The sequence below is a fragment of the Geotrypetes seraphini genome, chromosome 1 (genome assembly GCF_902459505.1).
Source record: "Geotrypetes seraphini chromosome 1, aGeoSer1.1, whole genome shotgun sequence".
Classification (NCBI taxonomy): domain Eukaryota; kingdom Metazoa; phylum Chordata; class Amphibia; order Gymnophiona; family Dermophiidae; genus Geotrypetes; species Geotrypetes seraphini.
The window spans coordinates 385,664,554-385,689,897 of record NC_047084.1 but is presented as its reverse complement, the minus strand read 5'-3'; the positions used below and the strand labels follow the sequence as shown (position 1 = coordinate 385,689,897).

Sequence of the window (25,344 nt, the reverse complement as noted above, 5' to 3'; positions counted from 1 at the left end):
TGTCATACACATAAGGTTATGTGACCATGCTTGGCACCAAATGTAAATATGTGGTTAAATTACCATGGCTCTACATCCACAGTTTCCATTTTCAGCCATTTTGTTCAGCAAGCTAAACATTTATTTATAGTGTTTTCACACACAAGAATTGAGAATTGCGAGAATTTGTGAGAGCCAGTCAAAGAAGCCACTGAGCACCGAGCAAGCAGTGCCAAAGCACGCTCCTGCTGGTTGGCGCTCAGCGGCAGAAGAAATCAGCTGCCACCGACTGGGAGGAGGTAGGAGGATGGGGCTGGGTGCAGAGCCTGGCAGGGAGAGGCTAGGTGCAGGGGATAAGGAGTTGGGAAGGCAGGGAGGAGCTCAGGGGGTTGGGAAAGACAGATACTGCACGTACTGAGAGAGGGTTGGGAAGGACAAATGCACGGGCTGGGGGCGGTAGGAAAGGAGGAAAAGAGAGATGCTCTACAAGTAGAGTAGTGGGAAGGGAGAGAAATAAATGCTGCTGGTGGGGGAGGGAAAAGGAACAGAGAATTGTTATATATAGGTGTGTGGTGTGAGAGGGAAAGAAAGATGATGTATATGGGGAAAGGAAGAAAGAGGGAGAATTGCTGGACATGATAGTGGTTTTACAAAAGGTAAATCGTGCCAGGCAAATCTTATTGAATTCTTTGATTGGGTGACTAGAGAATTGGATCAAGGGCATATGCTAGACGTAATTTACTTAGATTTCAGCAAAGCCTTTGACATGTTTCCTCATATAAGGCTCTTGAACAAAGTTGATGGGCTGAAGTTAGGACCCAAAATGATGAACTGGATTAGAAACTGGTTGACGAACAGACGCCAGAGGGTGGTGGTCAATGGAATTTGCTTGGAGGGAGGGAAAAGGTGAGCAGTGGAGTCCCTCATGGATCGGTGCTGGAGCCAATCCTGTTCAATATGTGAGCAACATTGATGAAGGGTTAGAAGGAAAAGGTTGCCTTTTTGTGGATGATAACCAAGATTTGTAAGAGAGTAGACACCGAGGAAGGAGTGGAAAACATGGAAAAGGGTCTGCAAAAGTTAGAAGAATGGTCTTAATATCTGGCAACTAAAATTCAATGCAAAGAAGTTCAGAGTAATGCATTTGGAGATTAGAAATCAGAAGGGATGGGAGGTGAGAGGCTGATATGCACGGATGGGGAGAAGGTCCTTGGGATGATAGTGCCTGAAGATCTAAAGATGAAGAACCAGTGTGACAAGGCGGTGGCTGTTGCCAGAAGGATGCTAGGCTGTATAGAGAGGTGTGACCAGTAGAAGAAAGAAGGTGTTGATGCCCCTGTACAGGTCGATGGTGAAGCCCCACTTGGAGTATTGTGTTCAATTTTGGAGACTGTATCTGGTGAAGGACATAAAAAGACTTGAAGCGGTCCAGAAGAAGGCAACGGAAATGGTAGGAGGTTTGTGTCAGAAAATGTATGAGGAGAGACTGGAAGCCCTGAATATATATGCCCTAGAGGAAAGGAGTGACAGGGGAAGTATGATTTAGATGTTCAAATACTTCAAAGGTATTAATATAGAACAAAATCTATTCCAGGGAAAGGAAAATGGTAAAACCAGAGGGCATAATATGAGGTTGAGGGGTGGTAGATTTAAGAATAATGTTAGGAAATTCTTTACGAAGAGGGTGGTTGATGCGTGGAATGCGTTCCTGAGGGAGGTGGTGAAGAAGAAAACTGACAGAGTTCAAACAAGCGTGGGATGAACACAGAGGATCTCTAATCAGAAAATAATGGGTATAGATTGAAGGAACTAAGGCCAGTACTGGGCAGGCTTGCATGTTCTGTGTACCATATGTGGACTATTCAGTAGTGGACGGGCTGGGGGAGGGTTTTGGTGGCTGGAATGGTTAAGATGGGCTGGAGTGCGCTTTGATGAAGACTTCAATAGATGGAACCTAAGCACAATACTGGGCAGGGTTTTGAGTTTCTGGCCCAGAAATATCTAAGAAAAAGGACCATTTAAACTAAATTAATTTATGGAGCATGTATGGTTGGGCAGACTGGATGGACCACTTGGGTCTTTTATCTGCCATCATTTACTATGTTACTATGTATTTACGAATAATTTCAAACATTGCATGAATATACAGCCTCATGCTACATAAGTAAAAACTAATCCTTATCTCATGATGAATAACTTTTGGACCATAATCTATCTTAAACAGAAAATAATCTTTAGATAGATTTTTCTAAAAAAAAACAACAAAAACAATAGACTCTCTGTTAACCAGAACTCAACCAGAACTCTCAAGCAACCAGAAAATAAACCTAAGAAATATTGTAATATAGTGGAACCTTGTTTACGAGCGTAATTAATTCCAGAAGCATGCTCATAAACCAAAGTGCTCGTTTCAAGTTTATTAGGATTTTATATACCGCCTATCAAGGTTATCCAAGCGGTTTTTACAATCAGGTACTCAAGCGAGTTTCTCCATAGGAAGTCAGGGAAATTCACTTGATTTGTCCCCCCCTCCCCTGAGGCCACCAGCGTGCTTCCATCCCCCCTCCCCCCCCCCCGAGAACCGGTATTGCCCCCTACATGCTCAAGGCCTTCTGGCTCCTGCTCTCTGGAAGACAGAAAGCCTTGAGCATGCGCAGATGCTCAAGGCCCAGCCCAGGCAAGAGGCAGGAACTGGCACTTCCTGTGGGTTGGTGCTGCGTGCCGGTGCCAGATCGGGGTAAGGGCTTCTGTTTGGGCAGGGGGAGTTTCGCAAGTCAAGTCGAGGCACGATTTGCTCGTCTTGCAAAACACTCGCAAACCACGTTACTCGCAAACCGAGGTTTGACTGTACTTTAAATAAAAATGAAAATAAAATCAATTTTTGGCAGAAATTTAGGAGTATGTCAATGCTTTGCCTACCACATACATGTCTGGTAGTTTGTCTGGAACAGTTTATGGTATGACATAGTCTGGGGTTGGGGTATAGTATTAGTTAGGCCTATTTTTAATAGTAACTCTCAAGCAACCAGAAACTACATTTATCCAGCATCTATCAATCCCCATGGGTGCTGATTAACTGAGAGTCTACTGTATTTAAAAAAATCAGTTTAGAAAGAAATAAAACCCAAATCATTTATTTTTATCCACATGCAGATTGCACTACTTCATCCTGAAAAAAGTAAGATGGCTGAAACTTGAATGTAATTTAAACAACAATGAACATAAAAGTTAGACGCACAAAATAATTTACTCATAAATTAAAGTCTAATTTCATAAGGATTCAAAATGATACCCCCTCCCCCCATGTGGTTGTATTATTAAGAAGAATTTATATGCTTACAATATTTTTAAAAAATTTATGTATGTTTGGATTGATGATGATAATGAATTCATGTTACAATCCAAAGGATGTAAAATCTAAGGACTAGTTAAAATGTGCTACCAAATTAGTGCATAGTAATGCACATTGTTATTAAATAGGTCAATTGCATAAGTGAAACCTGTGTTAAATTTTATACAGTAATGTGCACGCTCTAACATGGTAGCACACTTTAGTAAATCTATTTCTAATGTGGCACCTGAGGTAACAAAGAATGAAGTGACTTGCTTCAGGTCGTATGGAGTATTATATGGAAAATTGTGATTTGAACCCTAACTTACCTGGTTCTCCTCCTATTGACCCAACCACAAAGTAGCTGTCATTTTCCATTCTCTTGAGTTCTATTTGAAAGGTTCAAATATTATAAAGAAAATATGATGATAAAATGTTCACTCTAACTAATTGTTCTTTCTCAATCAGATGGAAGAGGTACAGAAAATGAAGGGATAAGTCAGATTTCCGGAGAAGATGATATAGGAGTAGAGGATGACAGTGAACCATCAGATGAAGAATTGCCTGCTTTTACCAGTGAGCATAAGACAGTAATCATTGAGGAAAAGAGAAAATCACCACAAGGAGAAGAGATTAAAGCTGAAGATTTGATTTATGAAACAAATCTTGAATTGCCCACTGATGAATCCCTTTCATTAAAGGTGGAAGAGAGTGTTGATTTACTTGGATTGGACTCGGAGTGTCAACTGGAGCAGAATCCTCAGACTTCAGAGATGACAAGCTCATCTAGCCATGTAGATGTACTGAACAATTTATTTTTGAGTGGTGCACCAAGGGATTCTTCTGAAGATTTGTTGGGAGGAGGACAAGATTATTTTTTCAACAGCACACCTCAAACATTAGTTAATGCCTCGACTATCTCATCCATAACCATATCTTCTGCGGGTGAGTGATTTAAGCACATTTCTGTATGTGATCACCAACAATTATATTAAAATAGTGTTGAGTTGTAACATATCCAGAAATAATTTCACCATTTAAAGTTCAAATTTGTGTTTGATTTATCTATCTCATTGTAGGGTCGATTGGCAATTAGTAGACTGCACATTTATGCTTAGATGTTGTACACAACCTTATGTGTTTGTTTAAAGTTATTACCAGCTCTAATCACAGATGTAGGCAGGGTACAATTCAAACATTTATAAAGGCAATAGATAAAATACATATTTACAACAGAATACAGATACAATATATCATTTACCATAATCTGGCAGCTTTAAATAAGTGCACTCCTGGAGATCTCCGTATCATGATTCCAGGCCTAAGGGGGGTGTATCAACTGGTGTTGGAGGCATGGAACAGATATCTGGGTGACCATTTACATCTTATATCTCTTTAAGATATTATCAGCTATTTCTGAACTCCAGGAATGTCATTTTCATATTAAAGACAGGCCCTATTTTTCCCTGAAACAGGCTTTTCTTACTGAATATGCCAACTCCCCTCAATATTTGTAGTATCAAACTGTAGAGAACTGTTTTGCTCATGGAGTTTGGTAGTATAGGTAGATAAAGGCTTTCAGTGTGGCACTACTCAATTACAGTGGAACCTTGGTTTACGAGCATAATTCGTTCCAGAAGTATTTTCGTAAACCAAATTGCTCGTATAGCAAAGCGAGTTTCCCCATAGGAATGAATGGAAACTTGCTTGATGGGTTCCCCCCCTCGAAGCCACCGGCGCTGCTCCGTTCCTCCCCCTCGAGGCCACCAGCGCTGCTCCATTACCTCCCCCCCAGGGATCGAGCATCCCCCCTGCGATCCAGCATCCTTCTCCCCCCCCCCCCCCGCGATCCTGCATCCCCTGCCGACCACCCAAATAGCATCCCTTACCCCGATTTGGCACTGGCACCAGCACCAACGCACAGGACGTGCCGGTGCCCGAAGATCCTCCCTCTTGGCTGGGCTGGATTGGGCCTTGAGCATTTGCGGAGATTCTTGTATTTGCGGAGATTCTCGGAGAGAGTGAGACTAGAAAGCCTTGAGCATGCACAAATGCTCAAGGCCCTGTCCAGCCCAGCCAAGAGGGAGGTTCTTTGGGCACCGGCACCCGGAATGTCCTGTGCGTTGGTGCTGGTGCCAGTGCCAAATCGGGGTAAGGGATGCTATTTGGGTGGTCGGCAGGGGATGCAGGATCGCGGGGGGGGGGGGAGGAGAAGGATGCTGGATCGCAGGGGGGATGCTGGATCCCTGGGGGGGGGTAATGGAGCAGCGCTGGTGGCCTCGAGGGGGAGGAACGGAGCAGCGCCGGTGGCTTCGGGGGGGGGGGGGGAAACCCATCAAGCAAGTTTCCATTCATTCCTATGGGGAAACTCGCTTTGATATACGAGCAATTTGGTTTACGAAAATACTTCTGGAACGAATTATGCTCGTAAACCAAGGTTCCACTGTAATTGAGTAGTGCCACACTGAAAGCCTTTATCTACCTATACTACCAAACTCCATGAGCAAAACAGTTCTCTACAGTTTGATACTACAAATATTGAGGGGAGCCGAGACCGGCTTTAAAAAGTGCTCCCGGTGCGAGCAGTTTCTTTCCATCACAGACCCGCATCGCCGGTGCATCCTCTGCCTGGGGGCCGCTCATCCAACCGACTCCTGCCCCCAGTGCGCTACTTTCCAGAACCGGGCCCTCCGTCGAAGGAAAGCCCGCATGGCGGACCTTTTCGCCCCGGACCAACCCTCTACCTCGGCCTCGACCTCGGCCCCGAATACCTCGGCATCGCCTCGAGACTTGAACCCGAAGTCCTCGGGACAACAGAAGACCTCTGCTCCGGGTAAGTCCCCTCTTCCCTCTTCAGGTTCTGTACCAGCAAAGAAACCAGCCTCGGGGACGCCAGCGACGCATGGCGGAAGTCCCATGCTTACAGCCCCGGCGAAGCCCTCCAAGCCTTCGGGCCGTGCCTCCACCACACGGGAATACTCTGATACGCGGTCACCCCCGGTGGAGTGCACCGAGGCAGTGGACATGCCCTCGATGCTGTCCGTGCCCGTTTTCCAGGACCTACTCTGAGCGATGATCTCGTCGGAGCTGTCTGCTGCAATGGTCCATTTGCAACCGACCTCGACCCCGCATGTGCCAGACCAGCCTGAGCCTCGCGTCGAGCCACCTCGAAGAAAAGCGCGCAAGCTTCGCCGCATTCCATCCTCCTCGGACTCCTCACCGAGGCACCCGAGGCGCTCTCCCTCCACAGACCGCCGCGGTGCAAAACGTAGTGCTAAAACGACAGACACCTCGAACCGCCGTACCTCCAAGAAGGCCCGGGGTTCCCCCACTCTACGAGGCCGTTCACCTACACCTCGTACGGGACCGCTAAGGGTGGCTGAGTTATCACTCTCCAACCCGCGCATCCTCCGAACTCCCCCTCGGGACTCCGACCCGAGGTTGCAGGCTGTCACCGAGGGAGTCCGGGTCGAGGTCACCGATTCGACATCGATCGGTACCTCGAACCCCGACATCGTCTCCGAGGGGCTCCTCGAGACGTCGGAGATCTACGACACCGGAACACTTTCACAGTACTTCCCCGGTCTCGGAGCGTGGATCGGAGCAGGAACCTCGATACTCGAGGGAAGCCTCCCCATCCTTCTCCACCCGACGGAGGTCTCGTTCACCGACCCCGCACGGGGCCTCGGGAACATCTCGCCCATCCTTCACTCGCTTTGTCCAGGATATGGGCCACGCTTTGGACTTAGTCCGACTCCAGATACTCCAGTCCGACTCCAGATACTCTAAGGAATACCTAGCGGAGTTGGATATGCCATCACTGCCCAGAGAGTCCCTCCGCTTACCGCCTAACCCGGTACTCCAACAGGCCTTCTTCAGGAACCTGGAGACCCCCTACATGGTCACAGCCGTACCCTCCAAAATGGAGGCCAAGTACCGCACAGTACCCTACCCGGGATTCGAACAACCACAGCTCTCCCACCAGTCGCTGCTAGTAGAATCCTCCTTGAAAAAGGCCCACCCATCCCGGGTCTCAGCCGCGGTCCCCCCAGGCCGAGAAGGCCGAACCCTAGACAAGTTCGGCAGGAGACTATATCAGAATGCCATGATGGCCTCTAGGGTGCAAAGCTACACTTTCACCTTCACGTCCTACCTCAAACACCTCATTGGACTATTGAGAGCCTTTGAGACTGACCTACCGGCCTCCCGCCAAGGAGCGTTTGTCCTGCTTTTAGAGTCCCTCTCCAACCTGCGCCTCCATCTATTCCACGCGGCCTACGATGGCTTCGGACTCTCCTCCAGAGAGGCAGCCTTTGCTATCGCCATGCGCCGACTAGCTTGGCTGCGCCTGGTCGACATGGACCCCAACTTACAGGACCGGTTGGCTAACCTCCCCTGCGTGAGAAAAGAACTGTTCGATGACACGATCGAGGCGGCCACAAAACGCCTCTCCGAACACGAATGCTCGTTTGCCTCTCTCGTCCGGCAAAAACCTAAACCGCCCACGCCCAGACCGTTCAGGGCCCCTCCACGCCGCTACCCACAAAAATCCACCCCTCCCTTCTCGCGGCCTCCACCCAGGCGTCCGCAAGCCCACCACCGGGCCATGCCCAAGTCTCAACCGCCTGCGACTTCCAAACCATCCCCGTCCTTTTGACGGAATTCGCGGAAGGGGGCGGGCCCCCTCCGCCATAGTCCCAGGCCTCCTTTCCATCGGGGGTCGCCTCAAAGCCTTTTACCCTCACTGGGAACAAGTCACGTCGGACACATGGGTCCTTGGCGTGATCTCATCAGGATACTCTCTCAACTTTCGGGCCATTCCTCCAGACAACCCCCCAAGGAATTGCCCTCCCAACCGGACGCAGCTACCCCTACTCCTCTCCGAGGCTCGAGACCTGCTTCACCTCAGGGCAGTGGAGGAGGTTCCCCCCGACCAACGGGGGAAGGGCTTCTACTCCCGTTACTTCCTGGTACCGAAAAAAACGGGAGACCTACGCCCAATACTAGACTTGAGACGCCTCAACAAATTTCTAGTACGGGAAAAATTTTGGATGCTTTCCCTACCGACCCTCTACCCCCTGATCGACAAGGGCGACTGGCTCTGCTCCCTTGATCTGAAGGAGGCGTACACACATGTCCCAGTACACCCCGCTCACCGCAAGTTCTTGCGTTTTCAGGTAGGGGACTGACACCTACAATACCGAGTCCTCCCCTTCGGCCTAGCATCATCACCTCGGGTCTTCACCAAGTGCCTCGTGGTGGTCGCAGCAACCTTACGCTCCCAGGGCCTCCAGGTATTCCCCTACCTGGACGACTGGCTGATCAAAGCCCCGTCCAGGGAAGGGGTTATTTCAGCGACCCAACAGACTATTACCTACCTACAAAGTCTGGGGTTCGAAATAAACTTCCCAAAATCCCAACTACGCCCCTCGCAGTCCCTACAGTTCATCGGGGCCACGCTGGATACGGTTCGCCTCCGTTCCTTCCTCCCCCCTCTGCGTCTAGAGGCGTTAGTAAGTCTGAGTCGAAGGATCTCTCTGCTGACCTCGGTATCAGCTCAACAGATGATGACTCTTCTAGGCCACATGGCCTCCACCGTCCATGTCACACCCTTTGCCCGCCTCCATCTGAGAATCCCTCAATGGACCCTGGCCTCTCAATGGCGTCAAGACCGGGACCCAATCGACCGTCCCGTGACAGTGACTCCTTCCTTGCAAAGATCGCTCCGCTGGTGGACCGACTCTTCAAATCTTTCCAAAGGTTTATTCTTCCTCGCCCCTCATCACAGCAAGGTACTCACCACGGACTCGTCAGAGTACGCTTAGGGAGCCCATCTGGACGGCCTACGCACGCAGGGGATGTGGTCAGCGGAAGACCACCGCTGTTACATCAACGTGCTAGAGCTCTGGGCCATCTATCTCGCAGCTGTAGCTTTTCAACATCTGCTCCACGACCGGGTGGTCCTCATCCGAACCGACAACCAGGTAGCAATGTACTATGTAAACAAACAAGGAGGAACAGGGTCTTGGTCCCTCTTGTCGGGAAGCCCTGTGCCTCTGGAAATGGGCAATCTCCAACAACACCTTCCTTCGAGCGGTGTACATACAAGGAGAACAAAACTGTCTGGCGGACAGACTCAGCCGCCTCCTCCAGCCACACGAGTGGTCACTGCACTCTCAAACCCTACGACAGGTGTTCAAACAGTGGGGGACACCTCAAATAGATCTGTTCGCATACCCCCACAATCACAAATGCCTCTCTTCTGCTCCCGGATGTACTCCCCGGACCGGCTCGAGGCCGACGCCTTCCTCCTCGACTGGGAGGGAAGGTTCCTGTACGCGTTCCCGCCGTTTCCTCTGATCCTGCGGACGCTTGTCCACCTGAAAACAGTACAAGCCACCCTGATCCTGATTGCTCCTCGCTGGCCACGCCAGCCTTGGTTCTCCCTTCTGCTTCAACTCAGTGTCAGAGATCCACTGCCTCTGCCTCGGTTTCCCTCTCTACTATCACAGGGTCAGGGTTCGCTGTTGCATCCCAATCTTCAATCTCTTCATCTGAATGCTTGGTTTCTTTCCCCCTGACTTCTCTCCCCGTGTCTCAATCAGTCAAGGAGATATTGGAGGCCTCTAGAAAGACCTCAACGAGAACCTGCTACTCCCAAAAGTGGACCAGATTCTCAGCCTGGTGCTCCTCTTACAGCCAGGACTCGGTGTCGGTCCCCGTCCCCCTGGTCCTTGACTATTTACTTCAATTATCTCACTCCGGCCTAAAGACCAACTCCATTCGAGTACACCTCACTGCGATTGCAGCCTTCCATCAGCCCCTGGAAGGGAAAGCCTTCTTGCTCCACCCCCTAGTCTCTCGCTTCATGAAGGGTCTTCTGAATGTCCACCCTCCTCTCAAACCTCCTCCGGTGGTTTGGGACCTTAACGTGGTTCTGGCTCAACTAATGAAACCTCCATTTGAGCCCCTAGACAAATGCCATCCAAAATTCCTCACTTGGAAGGTGATTTTCCTGCTTGCGCTCACTTCCGCTCGGCGGGTTAGTGAGCTACAGGCCCTAGTGGCGGACCCACCCTTCACGGTATTCCATCACGACAAGGTGGTACTCCGCACTCATCCAAAGTTCTTGCCTAAAGTAGTGTCTGATTTTCATCTCAATCAGTCCATTGTCTTACCTGTGTTTTTTCCCAAGCCCCACTCTCATCCCGGAGAGGTGGCGCTCCACACTCTTGACTGTAAGAGAGCGTTGGCCTTCTACCTCCAACGCACACAACCACACCGGAAAGTCCCACAATTGTTTTTGTCCTTCGACCCAAACCGGTTAGGTCACCCAGTCTCCAAGCGCACCTTGTCCAACTGGTTGGCCGATTGCATCTCCTTCTGCTACGCTCAGGCTGGTCTCGCACTGCATGGTCGAGTAACGGGACACAAGGTCCGAGCAATGGCAGCCTCCGTAGCGTTCCTCAGGTCCACACCTATTGGGGAAATCTGCAAGGCCGCCACGTGGTCTTCGGTTCATACTTTCATCTCCCATTACTGTCTGGACTCACTGTCCAGGAGCGATGGCCGGTTCGGCCAATCAGTTTTGCGAAATCTATTTGCTTAAATCGCCAACTTCCCTCCATCCCTTTTCAGTTAGCTTGGAGGTCACCCACATGTGAGAATATCTTGCCTGCTTGTCCTGGGATAAAGCACAGTTACTTATCCATGGACAGCAGGCATGGATATTATCCATGGACAGCAGGCATATATTCTCACAACCCGCCCACCTCCCCGAGGTTGGCTTCTTTGCTAGTTAAGTGAACTGGAGACCACGAGGGGATGCGCCCCCTAGTGGAGCAGGAAGGCACGCATGTGTGGAGCAGCAGAGCAAACTTAAATCTTCAATCAAGTTTGCTTGAAAATGCTTCCGCATCGGGGCTCCGTAGATGACGTCACCCACATGTGAGAATATATGCCTGCTGTCCATGGATAACGCCTGTTACGGTAAGTAACTGTGCTTTTCCTAACATTGCTCTTGAATCTACCACCCCTCAACCTCAAATTATGTCCTCTGGTTTTACCATTTTCCTTTCTCTGAAAAAGATTTTTTTCTATGTTAATACCTTTCAAGTATTTGAATATCTGAATCATATCTCCCCTGTCCCTCCTTCCTCGGAGATCCTGCCAGTACCGAGAGTAGACGCAAGGAGACAGAGCGAACTACAAGTAATGAACGGATGGCTGAGGAGATGGTGCGAGGAGGAGGGATTCCACTTTGTTCGAAACTGGACGACCTTCTTGGGGAAGAACAAGCTCTACAGGAGAGATGGACTGCACCTGAGCACAGCTGGGACGAGGCAGCTGGCAAGAAATATCCAAAACGCCATAGACCTAGCTTTAAACTGAGGAGTAGGGGAAAGCCGGAAGTCGATTTGGCCTCGACACACCGGACATTGGTATCAAAAAATGATACTGAGCAAGGACATTGCAAAAGAGAGCTTGGGACCGAGTGGGATCTCTTGGACAAAGGGACTGAGAGGAAATTCTTGGGCAAAGGGACTATAAGGGGCTTCTTGGACAAAGGGACTGAGGGGACACTTTTGGGCAAAGGGACCGAGTGGGAACTCTTGGACAAAGGGGCTGAGTGGGACTTTTTGGACAAAGGGACTGGGAGGGAACTTTTGGACAAAGGGGCTGAGTGGGAACCTTCAGAAAAAGAACCCACAGATGGGACTGAGAGGAAAATCTTGGACAAAGGCACTGAGAGGAAATTTTTGGACAAAGGGACTGGGAGGAAACTTTTGGACAAAGGGACTGAGTGGAAATCTTCAGAAAAAGGGCCCACAGATGCAATGCAGGGGCTCAGTGCCCAAATGAATCTTACAGGCATGGTTGAGAGAGAACAATGGGAGCCAGGGGACCATCCAAAAAAGGGGATACTGGCTGGGGGCAGAACGGACACGCCACGGGAGGTGGATGACCGAGTAAAGGCAAGCCAGGTGGGAGCGCCGAGCCATGGGAAGAAAACATCAGGGCGGGCGACAAATCAGGACCTATATTGCCTCTACACAAATGTGAGGAGCCTGAGGGCCAAAATGGGAGAGTTGGAAATTATAGCCAGACAAAAAGCCCTAGACATAATTGGAATCACAGAAACGTGGTGGGCTGATGACAATAAATGGGATGTGGTCATACCAGGGTACAAACTTTACAGGAGAGACAGGACACACAAGAAGGGTGGAGGAATAGCGCTATACATAAAGGACTCCATACCCTCAACCAAAATGGAAACAGCAGTAAGGGCGGAAGGCTTGGAATCAATATGGGTTAAGCTACCAGGAGGATCTGGAGCAGACATCAAATTGGGTCTATACTATCGTCCGCCTGGCCAATCGGAAGAAATCGACCGGGACCTGGAGACTGAACTGCGGCAGGTATGCAAGAATGGAAGTGTGGTGGTGATGGGGGACTTCAACTACCCTGGGATAGACTGGAGTATCGGGCACTCAAGTTGCGTGAGAGAGACCAAATTCCTGGAAGCCACGAGGGACTGTTTCCTGGAGCAGCTGGTCACGGAACCTACACGAGGAGAAGCTACTCTTGATCTAATCTTCAGTGGACTGGGGGGACCTGCAAAGGAAGTAGCAGTATTAGACCCACTGGGGAACAGCGATCATAACATGATCCAGTGCAGACTAGAACTGGGATCATCCAGGGTGAAAAGAACCACAACAACAGCGCTCAACTTCAGAAAAGGGAATTATGATGCAATGAGGAAAATGGTGGGGAAGAAACTCAACGGCAGCACAAGGAAGATAGAGTCCGTAGAAAGCGCCTGGACCCTGCTCAAGCGTACGGTGCACGAAGCACAGAACCTGTACGTCCCCAGGTTCAGAAAAGAGTGCAAGAAAAATCGAATAAAGAACCCAGCATGGATAACGGCTGCTGTAAAAAAGGCGATCAGTGACAAGAAAGCATCGTTCAAAAAATGGAAACAGGACCAAACGCAGGCCAACCAAAAGGAACACAAGGAAAGCCAGAAGGAGTGCCACCGAGTGGTTAGGAGAGCAAAGAGGGAATATGACGAGAGACTAGCGGGAGAGGCAAAAAATTTCAAATCATTCTTCAGGTACGTAAAGGGAAAGCAACCAGCGAGGGAGGAAGTGGGGCCCTTGGATGATGGGGATAGAAAGGGAGTAGTGAGGGAGGAAAATGAAATAGCTGACAAGTTAAATGACTTCTTTACGTCGGTCTTCACGAGGGAGGACACATCCAACATTCCGGAACCAGAGGAAATAGAAAATGGAGATCAAGATAGCAAGCTGGTCCAACTAGAGGTGAGCCAGGAGGATGTCCTCAGGCAGATAGACAAGCTAAAGAGCGACAAGTCACCAGGTCCGGACGGCATTCACCCAAGGGTGCTCAAGGAATTAAGGAATGAAATAGCAGAGACACTTCAGCAAATATGCAACCTATCCCTAAAAACTGGAGAGATCCCGGAGGACTGGAAAATAGCTAATGTCACGCCCATCTTCAAGAAGGGTTCAAGGGGCGACCCGGGAAACTATAGGCCGGTAAGCCTCACATCGGTCCCGGGAAAGATGATGGAGGCGCTGATTAAGGACAGCATCTGTGAACATATCGAAAAAAATGGACAGCTAAGGTCGAGCCAGCATGGGTTCTGCAAGGGTAGGTCGTGCCTCACAAACTTGTTGTACTTCTTTGAGGGGGTAAATAACCAGGTGGACAAAGGTGAGCCCATAGACATAATTTACCTAGACTTCCAGAAAGCCTTCAATAAGGTACCACATGAGCGGTTGCTCAGGAAGCTATGGAATCACGGGGTGCAAGGGGAGGTCCACCGATGGATCAAAAACTGGCTGGCAGACAGGAAGCAGAGGGTTGGTGTAAAGGGCCACTACTCGGACTGGCAAGGGGTCACGAGCGGGGTTCCTCAAGGGTCAGTGCTGGGACCGCTCCTGTTTAACATATTCATTGACGACCTGGAGGCGGGAACAAAATGTGAGGTCATCAAATTCGCAGATGACACCAAACTATTCAGCAAGGTTGAAACCACGGTAGATTGCGAGGATCTCCAAAGGGATCTTACGACACTGGAAGAATGAGCGAAAAAGTGGCAAATGAGCTTCAATGTAGGGAAATGCAAGGTCATGCATATAGGGAGAAGGAACCCGATGTTCACTTACAAAATGGGGGGATCAATGCTAGGGGTCAGTAAGCTGGAAAGAGACCTGGGAGTGATGGTAGACACGACATTGAAGGCGTCGGCACAGTGCGCCACAGCCTCGAGGAAAGCAAACCAAATGTTAGGTATCATTAAGAAGGGTATCTCGACCAGAACAAAGGAAGTCATCCTGCCACTGTACCGGGCTATGGTGCGCCCGCATCTGGAATACTGTGTACAGTACTGGTCACCGTACCTCAAAAAGGACATGGCAATGCTTGAGGGAGTCCAGAGAAGAGCAACTAAACTGATTAAGGGTATGGAAAACCTTACTTACACTGACAGACTGAAGAAGCTGGGGCTGTTCTCCCTGGAAAAGCGGAGACTCAGAGGAGATATGATAGAGACCTTCAAGATCCTGAGGGGCATCGAAAAGGTTGACAAGGACAGATTTTTCAATTTGAAAGAAACCACAAGAACAAGGGGTCACTCGATGAAATTGAAGGGGGACAGGTTTAGAACAAACGCAAGGAAACTCTTTTTCACACAGAGGGTGGTGGACACATGAAACACCCTTCCGGAGGCCGTGATAAGAAATAGCACAGTACAGGGTTTCAAGGAAGACCTGGATAGGTTCCTGGAGGACAAAGGGATTGAGGGGTACAGATAAGAGCAGTGGAAGGTTTATAGATAAGTGTAGAGGTAGGTATAAAATTAGTCAGGGACCGCTGCTCAGGCAATATGCCTGATGGGCCGCCGCGTGAGCGGACCGCTGGGCTGGATGGACCTCTGGTCTGCCCCGGCGGAGGCGACTACTTATGTATACGTATTCAGGGCTTCCAGTCTCTCCTCATACATCTTTTGGCGCAAACCTCCTATCATTTTCGTCGCCCTCCTCTAGACCGCTTCAAGTCTTCTTACATTCTTCGCCAGATACGGTCTCCAAAACTGAACACAATACTCCAAGTGGGGCCTCACCAATGACCTGTACAGGGGCATCAACACCTTCTTCCTTCTACTGGCTATACCTCTCTTTATACAGCCGAGCATCCTTCTGGCAGCAGCCACCACCTTGTCACACTTTTTTTTGCCTTTAGATCTTCAAACACTATCACCCCAAGGTCCCTCTCCCTGTCCGTGCATATTAGCTTCTCAGTTCCCAGCCTATATGGTTCCTTCCGATTATTAATCCCCAAATCCTCTGCACTTCTTTGCATTAAATTTTAGTTGCCAGGCATTAGACCATTCCTCTAACTTTTGAAGATCCTTTTTCATATTTTCCACTCCCTCTTCAGTGTCAACTCTGTGACAAACCTTGGTATCTTCCGCAAAAAGGTAAACTTTTCCTTCTAACTCTTCAGCAATGTCACTCACAAACTAATTGAACAGGATCGTCCCCAGCACCGAACCCTGAGGGACTCCATTACTCACCTCTCCTTCCTCCGAGCAACTTTCATTAACTACCACCCTCTGGTGTCTGTCCGACAGCCAGTTTCTAACCCAGTTCACCACTTTAGGTCCTAATTTCAGCCCTTCAAGTTTGTTCAAGGAACCGTATCAAAGGCTTTACTGAAATCTAAGTAAATTACATCTAACATAGGTCCTCGATCCAGCTCTCCGGTCACCCAATCAAAAATTCAATCAGTTTCGTTTGGCACGATTTACATTTTGTAAAGCCATGTTTCCTCGGATTCTGTAACCCATTAGATTCAAGGAAGTACACTATCTTTTATTTCAGCCACACTTCCATTATTTTTCCAACAACCGAAGTGAGGCTCACTGGCCTGTAGTTTCCCGCTTCATCCCTGTGATCACTTTTGTGAATAGGGGCCACATCTGCTCTCCTCCAATTTCCGGGAACCACTCCCGTCTCCAGAGATTTGTTGAACAAGTCTTTAATAGGACCTCCCAGTACCTCTATGAGCCCCCTCAGTATCATGGGATGGATCCTGTCTGGTCCCATCATTTTGTCCACCTTCAGTTTTTCAAGTTGCTCATAAACACTCTCCTCCATGAACGGCACAGAATCTACTCCATTTTCTCATGTAACTTTGCCAGACAATTTGACTTCTCCAGGATTTTCTTCTGTGAACACAGAACAGAAGTATTTGTTTAAGCACATTTATTTTTTCCTCTTCACTCTCCACATATCGGTTCCCAGCATTTTTTAGTATAGCAATTCCATTTTTCATCTTCCTCCTTTCACTAATATATCTTTTTACATTTTTAGCCATTTGTTCTTCCGCCTGCGCTTTCGCCAGTCGTATCTCTCTCTTGGCTACTTTCAGTTTCACCCTGTAGTCCTTTCTGCACTCCTCTTTTTGGGTTTTTTTATATTTCACGAATGCCAACTCTTTCGCCTTTATTTTCTCCGCCACTAGTTTGGAGAACCATATTGGTTTCCTTTTTCTCTTGTTTTTATTTATTTTCTTCAAATAAAAGTTCATAGCCATTTTTATTGCGCCTTTCAGCTTAGACCACTGTCTTTCCACTTCTCTTATGTCCTCCCATCCTAACAGCTCTTTCTTCAGTTACTCTCCCATTTCATTAAAGTCCTTATGTTTGAAATCTAGGACTTTAAGTCTTGTGCGGCTCTCCACTTTAGCCATTATATCAAACCAAACCGTTTGATGATCGCTACTTCCCAGGTGAGCACCCACTTGAGCATTAGAGATACTCTCTCCATTTGTGAGGACCAGATCCAATATCGCTTTTTCCCTCGTGGGTTCTGTCACCATTTGTCTGAGCGGAGCCTCTTGAAAGGCATCCACAAAATCCCTACTTCTTTCCGATTTCGCAATGTCACCGTGCATCACCTAGGCCGGGCCGCGCCCAAGCGGGAGTGACCGAAAGAGCCCAGGGCACACGGTGCTGACCGAGCGGATTATCAGTGCTGATTGGAGTTAGTGGATCAAATGAAAACACCCAGTTCTGCCTCCAAAACAAAATTCTTTATTCCATTAGGAACTTCAGCTTTCAAAATCTACAATTTGCCTCCACAGTTCCAAAAGAAAAATAAACTTGTGTTTCTCAATAATAGACCAAATTGACTCTTCATTACATCAAGCCAATAATAGTCCATGGATTCAAACTACTTTCAAAATACTCTCTCCTAGTTGGATACAGTCTCTGCCGGCAATCACTTCTGGCAGCTTTAGACTGGACCCGCCTCTAAGTTCTCTGGATGCAGAGCTCAGGGCAGAAGGGACCTCCTCCCACAATGACCGTTGGCTATGGTCCCTCCCAACTAGGGCCCACAATCCAGTCTAAGCCAAAACTTCAAAAAGGAACAAGGTCTCCCACTATTGCCAAGGCTAGGCAGTGCTAATTGCCTCAGCCTAGAAACTGTGGTTCTTGCTCAAAAGAATGCAAGGAGCGCTCTCATAAGAACATAAGCAATAAAGCTATCAGTAACCTCACTTATGGCTTGAAGGTTACAGAGGAAGTCAGCCCATTAACTAGCACAACCCAAACTCAGCCTAACTTCTTTAAACCCCATTGGTTTCCATAGCCCACTAGTCAGAATCATCACTTCCTTCTTTGTAGTCCATGGCTTCTTCCAGGTCTACAAAGTCTTCACTGTCTGAAGCTTCTCTCATGCACTCCTCTAACATTTCAGCTTCTAAACAATTAGATCTGACCTGGGTGTTAGGCTGAGGAACATTGCTCCATGCTCTTGGAATGGGTCTTCTGTCTCCAGGCCTTCCACTCCGGTACAGCATGGGTTGGTTCAGTGGAAGCCTCCTTTCTGAGCATTGCTGCTGGTCCTTATAAGCCTCAGGATAATGAGCAACAGGTGTAGCTTGTTCCTGCCTAACTTGAGGACTGGAATGTTCCTGGTGTTGCCTGGAATTGTGTTCCCCATGAAGGTCAGGTGATGTGTGGTGCATCCTCCCCCCTAGGAACACTATCCCGAGTAGCTTTAGTTCCCTTCACCCATTCTCCCTTCTCAAACTCCGGTGCAAACAAATAGGTACTTCTTTGCTCTTCACTGAACCTTCCCTGTCTGGCTGTAGTTCTGGTCTGAGGTATTGGTGTAGGTAGTGTTAAATTTCTTTGGGCGAGAATTTTCCCTTGCCTAGCTAGACATAGGCGTCCTTTCACTACCCTGCTCCGTTACAGGGCCTACCCTGTGACAGCAGATGGAACATTCCAGTCTGCATCTGGCAGGTTGAAATCTCCCAATAGCAGCACCTCCTCTTTCCTTCCAAACTTTTGGATATCCACAATCAGATCCTTATCAGTTTGTTGTGATTGAGTCGGAGGTCTGTAGACTACACCCACGTATATAGAAGTTCCATCTTCTCTTTTCAGAGTGATCCATATCACTTCTTCCTCTCCCCAGATCTCTTGCATTTTGCTTGCTTGGATATTGATTAGAGAATGACATGGGGAAAAATCTGTCCCCGTCACTGCCCCGTCCCAGGACCACCATCCTCTTCACTGCCCCATCCCCGCCGTAACCTTCACCGCCCCGTCCCCGTGTCTGCAGTCCCCTTCACCGCCCCGTCACCGTCCCCGCTGTCCCTTTCACGTCCCCGTCTTCAGCGTCTTCTCCTCTCCATCCCCCCACCCCCAGCACCCTTCACGCGGTCCAGCAGCTCCCTCCTGCTGGCCAGCCATGCATTTCTTTCCCTCCCTCCCTCTTACCTTCTCTTGTGGCAAAACTGGCAATTTATATAAGGCTATGCGCTGTATTACAGCTGAAGCCTTGAAGTCTCGTCGGGTTGCTTGTTAGAAAAGTCTCCTCCGATGCAACCGGAAACAAGAAGTTGGTCAGAGGAGATTTTTCCAGCAGGCAACGCAACGCAACTTCAAGGCTCCGGCTGTAATAGTCTTATAGAAATCACCAGTTTCAATAAGAAAAGGAGGGAGGGAAGGAGATGCATGGCCGGCGGGGGAGAGAGAGCTGCCGGTTCATTCACCGTGTGTGCTAACCATTCACCGCTCCACTGGGTGGTGAATGACCTTGTCCCCGATCTCGCAGTGACCTTTTTTTGTTTAATCACCGTTTTGGCGTGTCATTCTCTAATATCGATCTTTACATAGAGAGCTACTCCTGTACCTTTTTGACCATCTCTGTCCTTCCTAAAAAGATTATATCCTGGTATGTCTACATCCCATCCATGGGATTCACTGAACCACGTCTCTATGATAGCGACAATATCCAGATTGGCCTCCAACATCAGGGCTTGAAGATCATGAACTTTGTTGCTTAGACTGCGAGCATTTGTGGTCATCGCTTTCCAGTTATTTTTCAGCGATAATCTCCTTTTTCATATAGATTTTTGTTTCATTTCACTTTCCTTTGCAATGCTAAAAAGTGAGTTGCTGATATTGTTTACATTGCAATCTTTACTACGATCACATCTTTTCTTTTGCTGGGGGTGGTCTCTATAATTGTCCTTCATACATACACCACCCCCATCTTCTAGTTTAAATGCCTAGAAACATATTGTCTAAATTTGTCAGCAAGGTTTCTTTTTCCTGCTGTAGTAAGACAGTATTATTTCATAAATTTATCTCTTAATTGTGCTTTTATTCTTAACACAACAATTTTACTGTATTAATTTAAATTTTTAATGTCTTTTTAAATAATAGGCTGTATTCTTACCATTACTATTTTGTAATTCACCTATTCTCCAGTTTTTTCTTCTGTGGAGGCCAACTAGAATTCTTTTGTTTAAGGCGGTATAGAAAAATAAAGTTATGTTATGTAATAGGTAGCCCATCAGTGCAATATAGTTTCTTGTCCTTCCATGTATTTCCCCATCCTCCTATGTACTTAAAGCCTTATTTCGAAGAGACCCCCCCATGAAAGAGATTTGGGAATACTGGTCGACAAGTCAGTGAAGCCGTCCACGCAATATGCGGTGGCGGCGAAAAGGGAAAACAGAATGCTATGAATGATTAAGAAGGGGATCACGAGCAGAACGGAGAAGGTTATCATGCCACTGTACCAGGCCATGGTACGTCCCCACCTGGAATAATGTATCCAGCACTGGTCGGCTTACATGAAGATGGACACAGTACTGCTCGAAAGGGTCCAGAGAAGAGTGACTAAAATGGTTAAGGGACTGGAAGAGTTGCCGTACAGTGAGAGATTAGAGAAACTGGGCCTTTTCTCCCTTGAAAAGAGGAGACATGATAGAAACATTCAATATAATGAAGGAAATAGACTTAGTAGATAGAAACAGGTTGTTCACCCTAGAGAGAACGAGAGGGCACTCTATTATTAAAAGGAGATAGATTCTGTACAAACATAAGGAAGTTCTTCTTTACCCAGAGAGTGGTGGAAAACTGAAACGCTCTTCCGGAGGTTGTTATAGGGGAAAACACCGTCCAGGAATTCAAGATAAAGTTAGACAAGTTTCTCTTGGAACCAGAACGTACGCAGGTAAGGCTAATCTCAGTTAGGGCACTGGTCTTTGACCTAAGGGCCGCCATGTGAGCTGAACGGATCAGCGTGTGTTTACCCTTCGCCGACAGGTGCGGGTAACCCGCTGAACCCCGTTCGTGATAGGGATCGGGGATTGCAATTATTTCCCATGAACGAGGAATTTCCAGTAAGTACGGGTCATAAGCTTGCGTTGATTAAGTCCCTGCCCTTTGTACACACCGCCCGTCGCTACTACCGATTGGATGGTTTAGTGAGGTCCTCGGATCGCAGTGGAGTAAAGATGTGAATCACTAGTTTACTGTTTCAAAAAAATACTAGGACTATCGTGGTATGCGGTGAAGCTACTAAATAATAGATTTAAAACAGACCTGATAAAATAATTTCTTCACACAACATGTAGGTAAACTCTGGAATTTGTTGCCGGAGAATGTGGTGAAATCAGCTAGTTTAAGCAGGGTTTATAAAATGTTTGAATAATTTCCTATAAAAGAAGTCCTTAGGCCATTATTTAGATGGCTTGGGGGCTTATTCCTAGAATAAGAATAAAAAAATCTGTTTTATTACTTGGGATCTAGCTAGGTACTTGGGACCTGGATTGACCACTGTTAGAAACAGGATACTGGCAATTCTTATCTTGTTATTAGTCCTTTCCTGTTCAAGAGGACATGCAATCTTAAGTGCTAGGTTTACAAATATATGTTAATGTGTTATCACTTATTATTGTACATTATAACACATGTTAGTTAAATAAGTTCTATTATTGTCATAACTCATTAGTGTATAACATATGTTAATATATTAGTAAATCTAGCTCTAAGGGCTCCTTTTACAAAGGCACGCTAGCCGTTTAACGTGTGTAATAGCGCACGCTAAACTGCCGGATGCGCTAGCCGCTACCGCCTCCTCTTGAGTAGGCGGTAGTTTTTGGCCAGCACGGGAGTTAGCGCATGATGAAAAGTCACACGCGTTAACCCCGCTAGCGCGGCTTTGTAAAAGGAGCCCTAAGTGTGTACCAGGCTTTGGTGGATGATATGATATCTAAGGTTACAAGGAGAGCTAATAGGAGAAGCAGAATTGAATTTGGTTTCTTTTGTTTTGAGCCCCCTTCTCTAACTACTGTGCTACCAGTTTAGATAAATTCACTGTATGAGGGGCCGCTGAGAAGTTCTCAGCCCAAACAAGAAAAGAGTGTTGTGGAGCCATGAAACATTAAGTTATTCCACACTTTTCTTTTCAATGACATGAGTGTCAAAGTGTGGAATAATTTGTAAGTTTCATGATTCCACATCATTCTCTTCTTGGATGGGCTGAGAACCTTTCAGCGGCCCCTTGTATGTCATTCATTTTGAATTATATATTAAGTTGCAGGACTCAGTGTGGTGAGGGAAAATTAGGGCTCACAGCTGTGTAATTTATTTGACTTTGTAATACACTTCTTCCTCCATATTCGCGGTGGATGCGGGGGGAACATAGCCACGAATATGGGAAAACCGTGAATAACTTTTCAATAATTATTTGCGGTTTTCTGTAAAAGTCAGTGTTTTTACCATTAAAACCACAAATGCGGTAGTATACTACGGGGATTTAAAAGAGCTCCTGAGCAGGGGGAAAGTACACACTGTTGAGTGCATGGCGGGCCGGCACCAATGATCGCCTCCCCGCCCCTTGCTTACCTTGGACACGATTAGTGGCTCCCCGTGCTCCAGGCCCCCTTTCAATGTGAAGCCACATGGCGCTCCCCCTTTCAGCTGCACATGAATGCACTAGAAAGGGAGAGCTCTGCTCTCTATTCTCTCCTCCAGGCCGGTGGTGGGAGCCCCCCGATCCATGCTCTGCACTAATCCGCGGCTGGCTCCATTCACTGATGCTCCGATTTTACACACAGGACAAATGGGGGACACGCGTACACGCCTCCGGCAAAGATCAGGAGGCACTGACAGTGACCCAGAGCACTGAAGCAATGCGACTGACAAAACAACGCAGCAATGGGCGGCCCGCACCTGCTGAAATCCAGCCAGTCATCTCGCAGTATACAGGGGGGGGGTCCTCTGAGAGTAATTGTTTCACTCTAACCTTCTCGCTCCCCCCCACACACACACTCCCTTCCGAAAAAATAACAAATATACAAAACATGAAATTCTCAACGCGAGGAAGAAAGAAGGCAGAGCATGGAAGCAGCAATTTTCAGAGTGATGTAATTTTGGGGGGCGGAGTCAGCCGACAAAAAATCATGAATAAGCGAAACTGTAGATACGGAAACCGCGAATACGGAGGGAGAAAGTAATTCCTTTTGATAGTTTCTTCAAAGAAGTTTAAACTTAACTGTTGACTTCTATAATCCCTATGTTGATCTGCTCAAGATTTAGATTTTTTGTTCCCCCAGAAGGACACAGTTGTCAGAATTTGTATTAACCTATGCTTTTCCTCTTGACTAGTAAAACCTAATTATGTTTTTGTATTAACTTCTATTTTAGCTGATCCATTTGATCTCTTTGCCATGTCATCAGGCTCTGAAAATCAAATGTATTCTGGTTCTGATCTTTTTGGAAACTTATTGAATCCCAACTCAGCATCTACACCTAGCATATTTCCCTCAACACACAGTGCACCGCCACCTTCTTCTAACTCTGACTTGTTGAATTTGGGTAAGTTGAGATTTTGCTATATGCTCATTCGGGTGATTTCTTGTTAGGAGTGTTTCTTTCCTAACAATAAAAATTGTGTCTGTGTATAATGTATAGGTAAGGATAGTGGGTTCCTCACTAGAATAGTGTCCATTCTACAAAAAACTGCAAGATATTTTTTCCCAGTTCTGAAGTCACTTTTGTTTTTGAGATGAAAATGGTATGTCCCCAGAAATCAGAATAGAGGCTCAATTTATTAAGTTTCTATTGAATTCTGTATTCATAGATCCTTTGTGGACTAGATAGAACAGGAATGTTCTTTGCTGAAAAAAGGAACTCCTTGTTTCCAATATTGTAACAATGTAGAATCTTCTTATTGAAATTGTTTCTTGTAATTAATTTTCAAGATTTTTTGGGGGGGAGGGGGGGATTCTGCTAATTAGTTCACTCAATGAGAGGGAAAAAAAGAAAGTGTATGTTGCTAACTTATATTTTAGTGCAATTGGTGTATTCCCAAGCCATGCAGAAGGAATATACTCTGGCTTTGGAATCCCTCCTACTTAACCAAAGGGCTCTGTTGCCCCCTTCAGTTATTTCCTTCTGCATGCTGATGTGTTTTTTTAAATCTATGCTGCATATTTCTTTATTTTTGTTGTTTTTCGGTCTTTTCACAATCTTTTTGCTTCATTTCACTGGTAAGAGCTTACCTAGTTGAGGATCCAACTCTGCCTATGTGGAGGAAAAACAGACTGAGGTCTACTGCTGACAGGCCTTGTACCTGTTGGCCAGTCTGTAGAAACATTATTTGGAGCTTGGGTCCATTCCCCTTGTTGCACTGCTTGCCTACTGGGTCGCAGGAGCTTGAACACAGGCTGTTAGGCATTTGTTATGAGCTTAGTGGGATCTCACAAGATGCCAGCTGTGTTTTGCCTCCCCCATTTTTAGTTCCATGGGGGAGGTGGGGGGTTGGAGACTCAATCAGACTCTGGTCAGACTGACAGCCTGAAAATTCAGGACTGGAAGGACATTCAGTTTGAGGAAGTGATTTATTTTCCCTGATCCAGCTACCTTTTGGAGCTGAGGCAGGCTGCAGCACATTGCCAGCACAGGTCACAGTGAGTAAGGCTGTAATAGTCTCTGGGTCTATGGGTTGCTGGAGTTGTCTGTTAGCTGGGTGGAGGACTCCTATTACCTGTGTCCCCTCTTGAAGAAGCCAACTGTGAAACCTAGGTTGGGGGGGGGGTCTGAGAGAGTATGACAGCAGTTTAGAATTTAAGAATGTACCCGGAGCAGTTGCAGAGTTAAATTTTTGCCACCATGCAATATAGATAAGTAACAATCTTCTTATCTATGTAGAGTTTTTAGGTGTAATGAGAAGCAGGTGGCAGAGACAGTGAACATGCTATGATGGTCTCATTTGCAACTGGCTCCGTGAAAAATCACTAGAGTTCAGGTTGTGGGTCTGAGCGTTCACTTATAGCAGTTTTTGAAGCCAGTTTGATAGTGTAATTTTACTATATATATCATATTTATTATTATCTATTTAAAGTGATCAGTGATAGAGCTGTTAGTTTATCACTATTTGGTAATTTGAATTTCCCTAGTATATAGTGTAATAGTCTATGACCAGATTTTTAAATTCTGACTGTGTTATAAGATGAGGCTCATTAGACGTACATGGATCAAAATCAGTTTCAATGTCACTGTCAGTGCTTGTCTGATAAATTTTTTTTTCATTGGTTTCGTTTAAGCTCCATTTCTCTGGTGACTTTGGTACTGGAAGACTGTTGTCATGAGGCACTGCTCTCTTGGCTGAAGGACGATTGGTGTATTCAATTGA

General features: G+C 47.1%; 1 protein-coding gene across 5 annotated transcripts in view; it reads left to right on the top strand.

Moving 5' to 3' along the window:
* GAK (cyclin G associated kinase) overlaps positions 1 to 25,344 on the top strand; it is a 652,499-nt gene that overhangs the window by 514,191 nt on the left and 112,964 nt on the right. For all 5 annotated transcript variants that reach the window (XM_033916764.1, XM_033916747.1, XM_033916757.1 and 2 more), the window contains 2 exons: positions 3,779 to 4,255; positions 23,355 to 23,525. In XM_033916764.1, the coding sequence (XP_033772655.1) occupies positions 3,779 to 4,255; positions 23,355 to 23,525 (648 nt within the window). The remainder of the gene's footprint in view (positions 1 to 3,778; positions 4,256 to 23,354; positions 23,526 to 25,344) is intronic.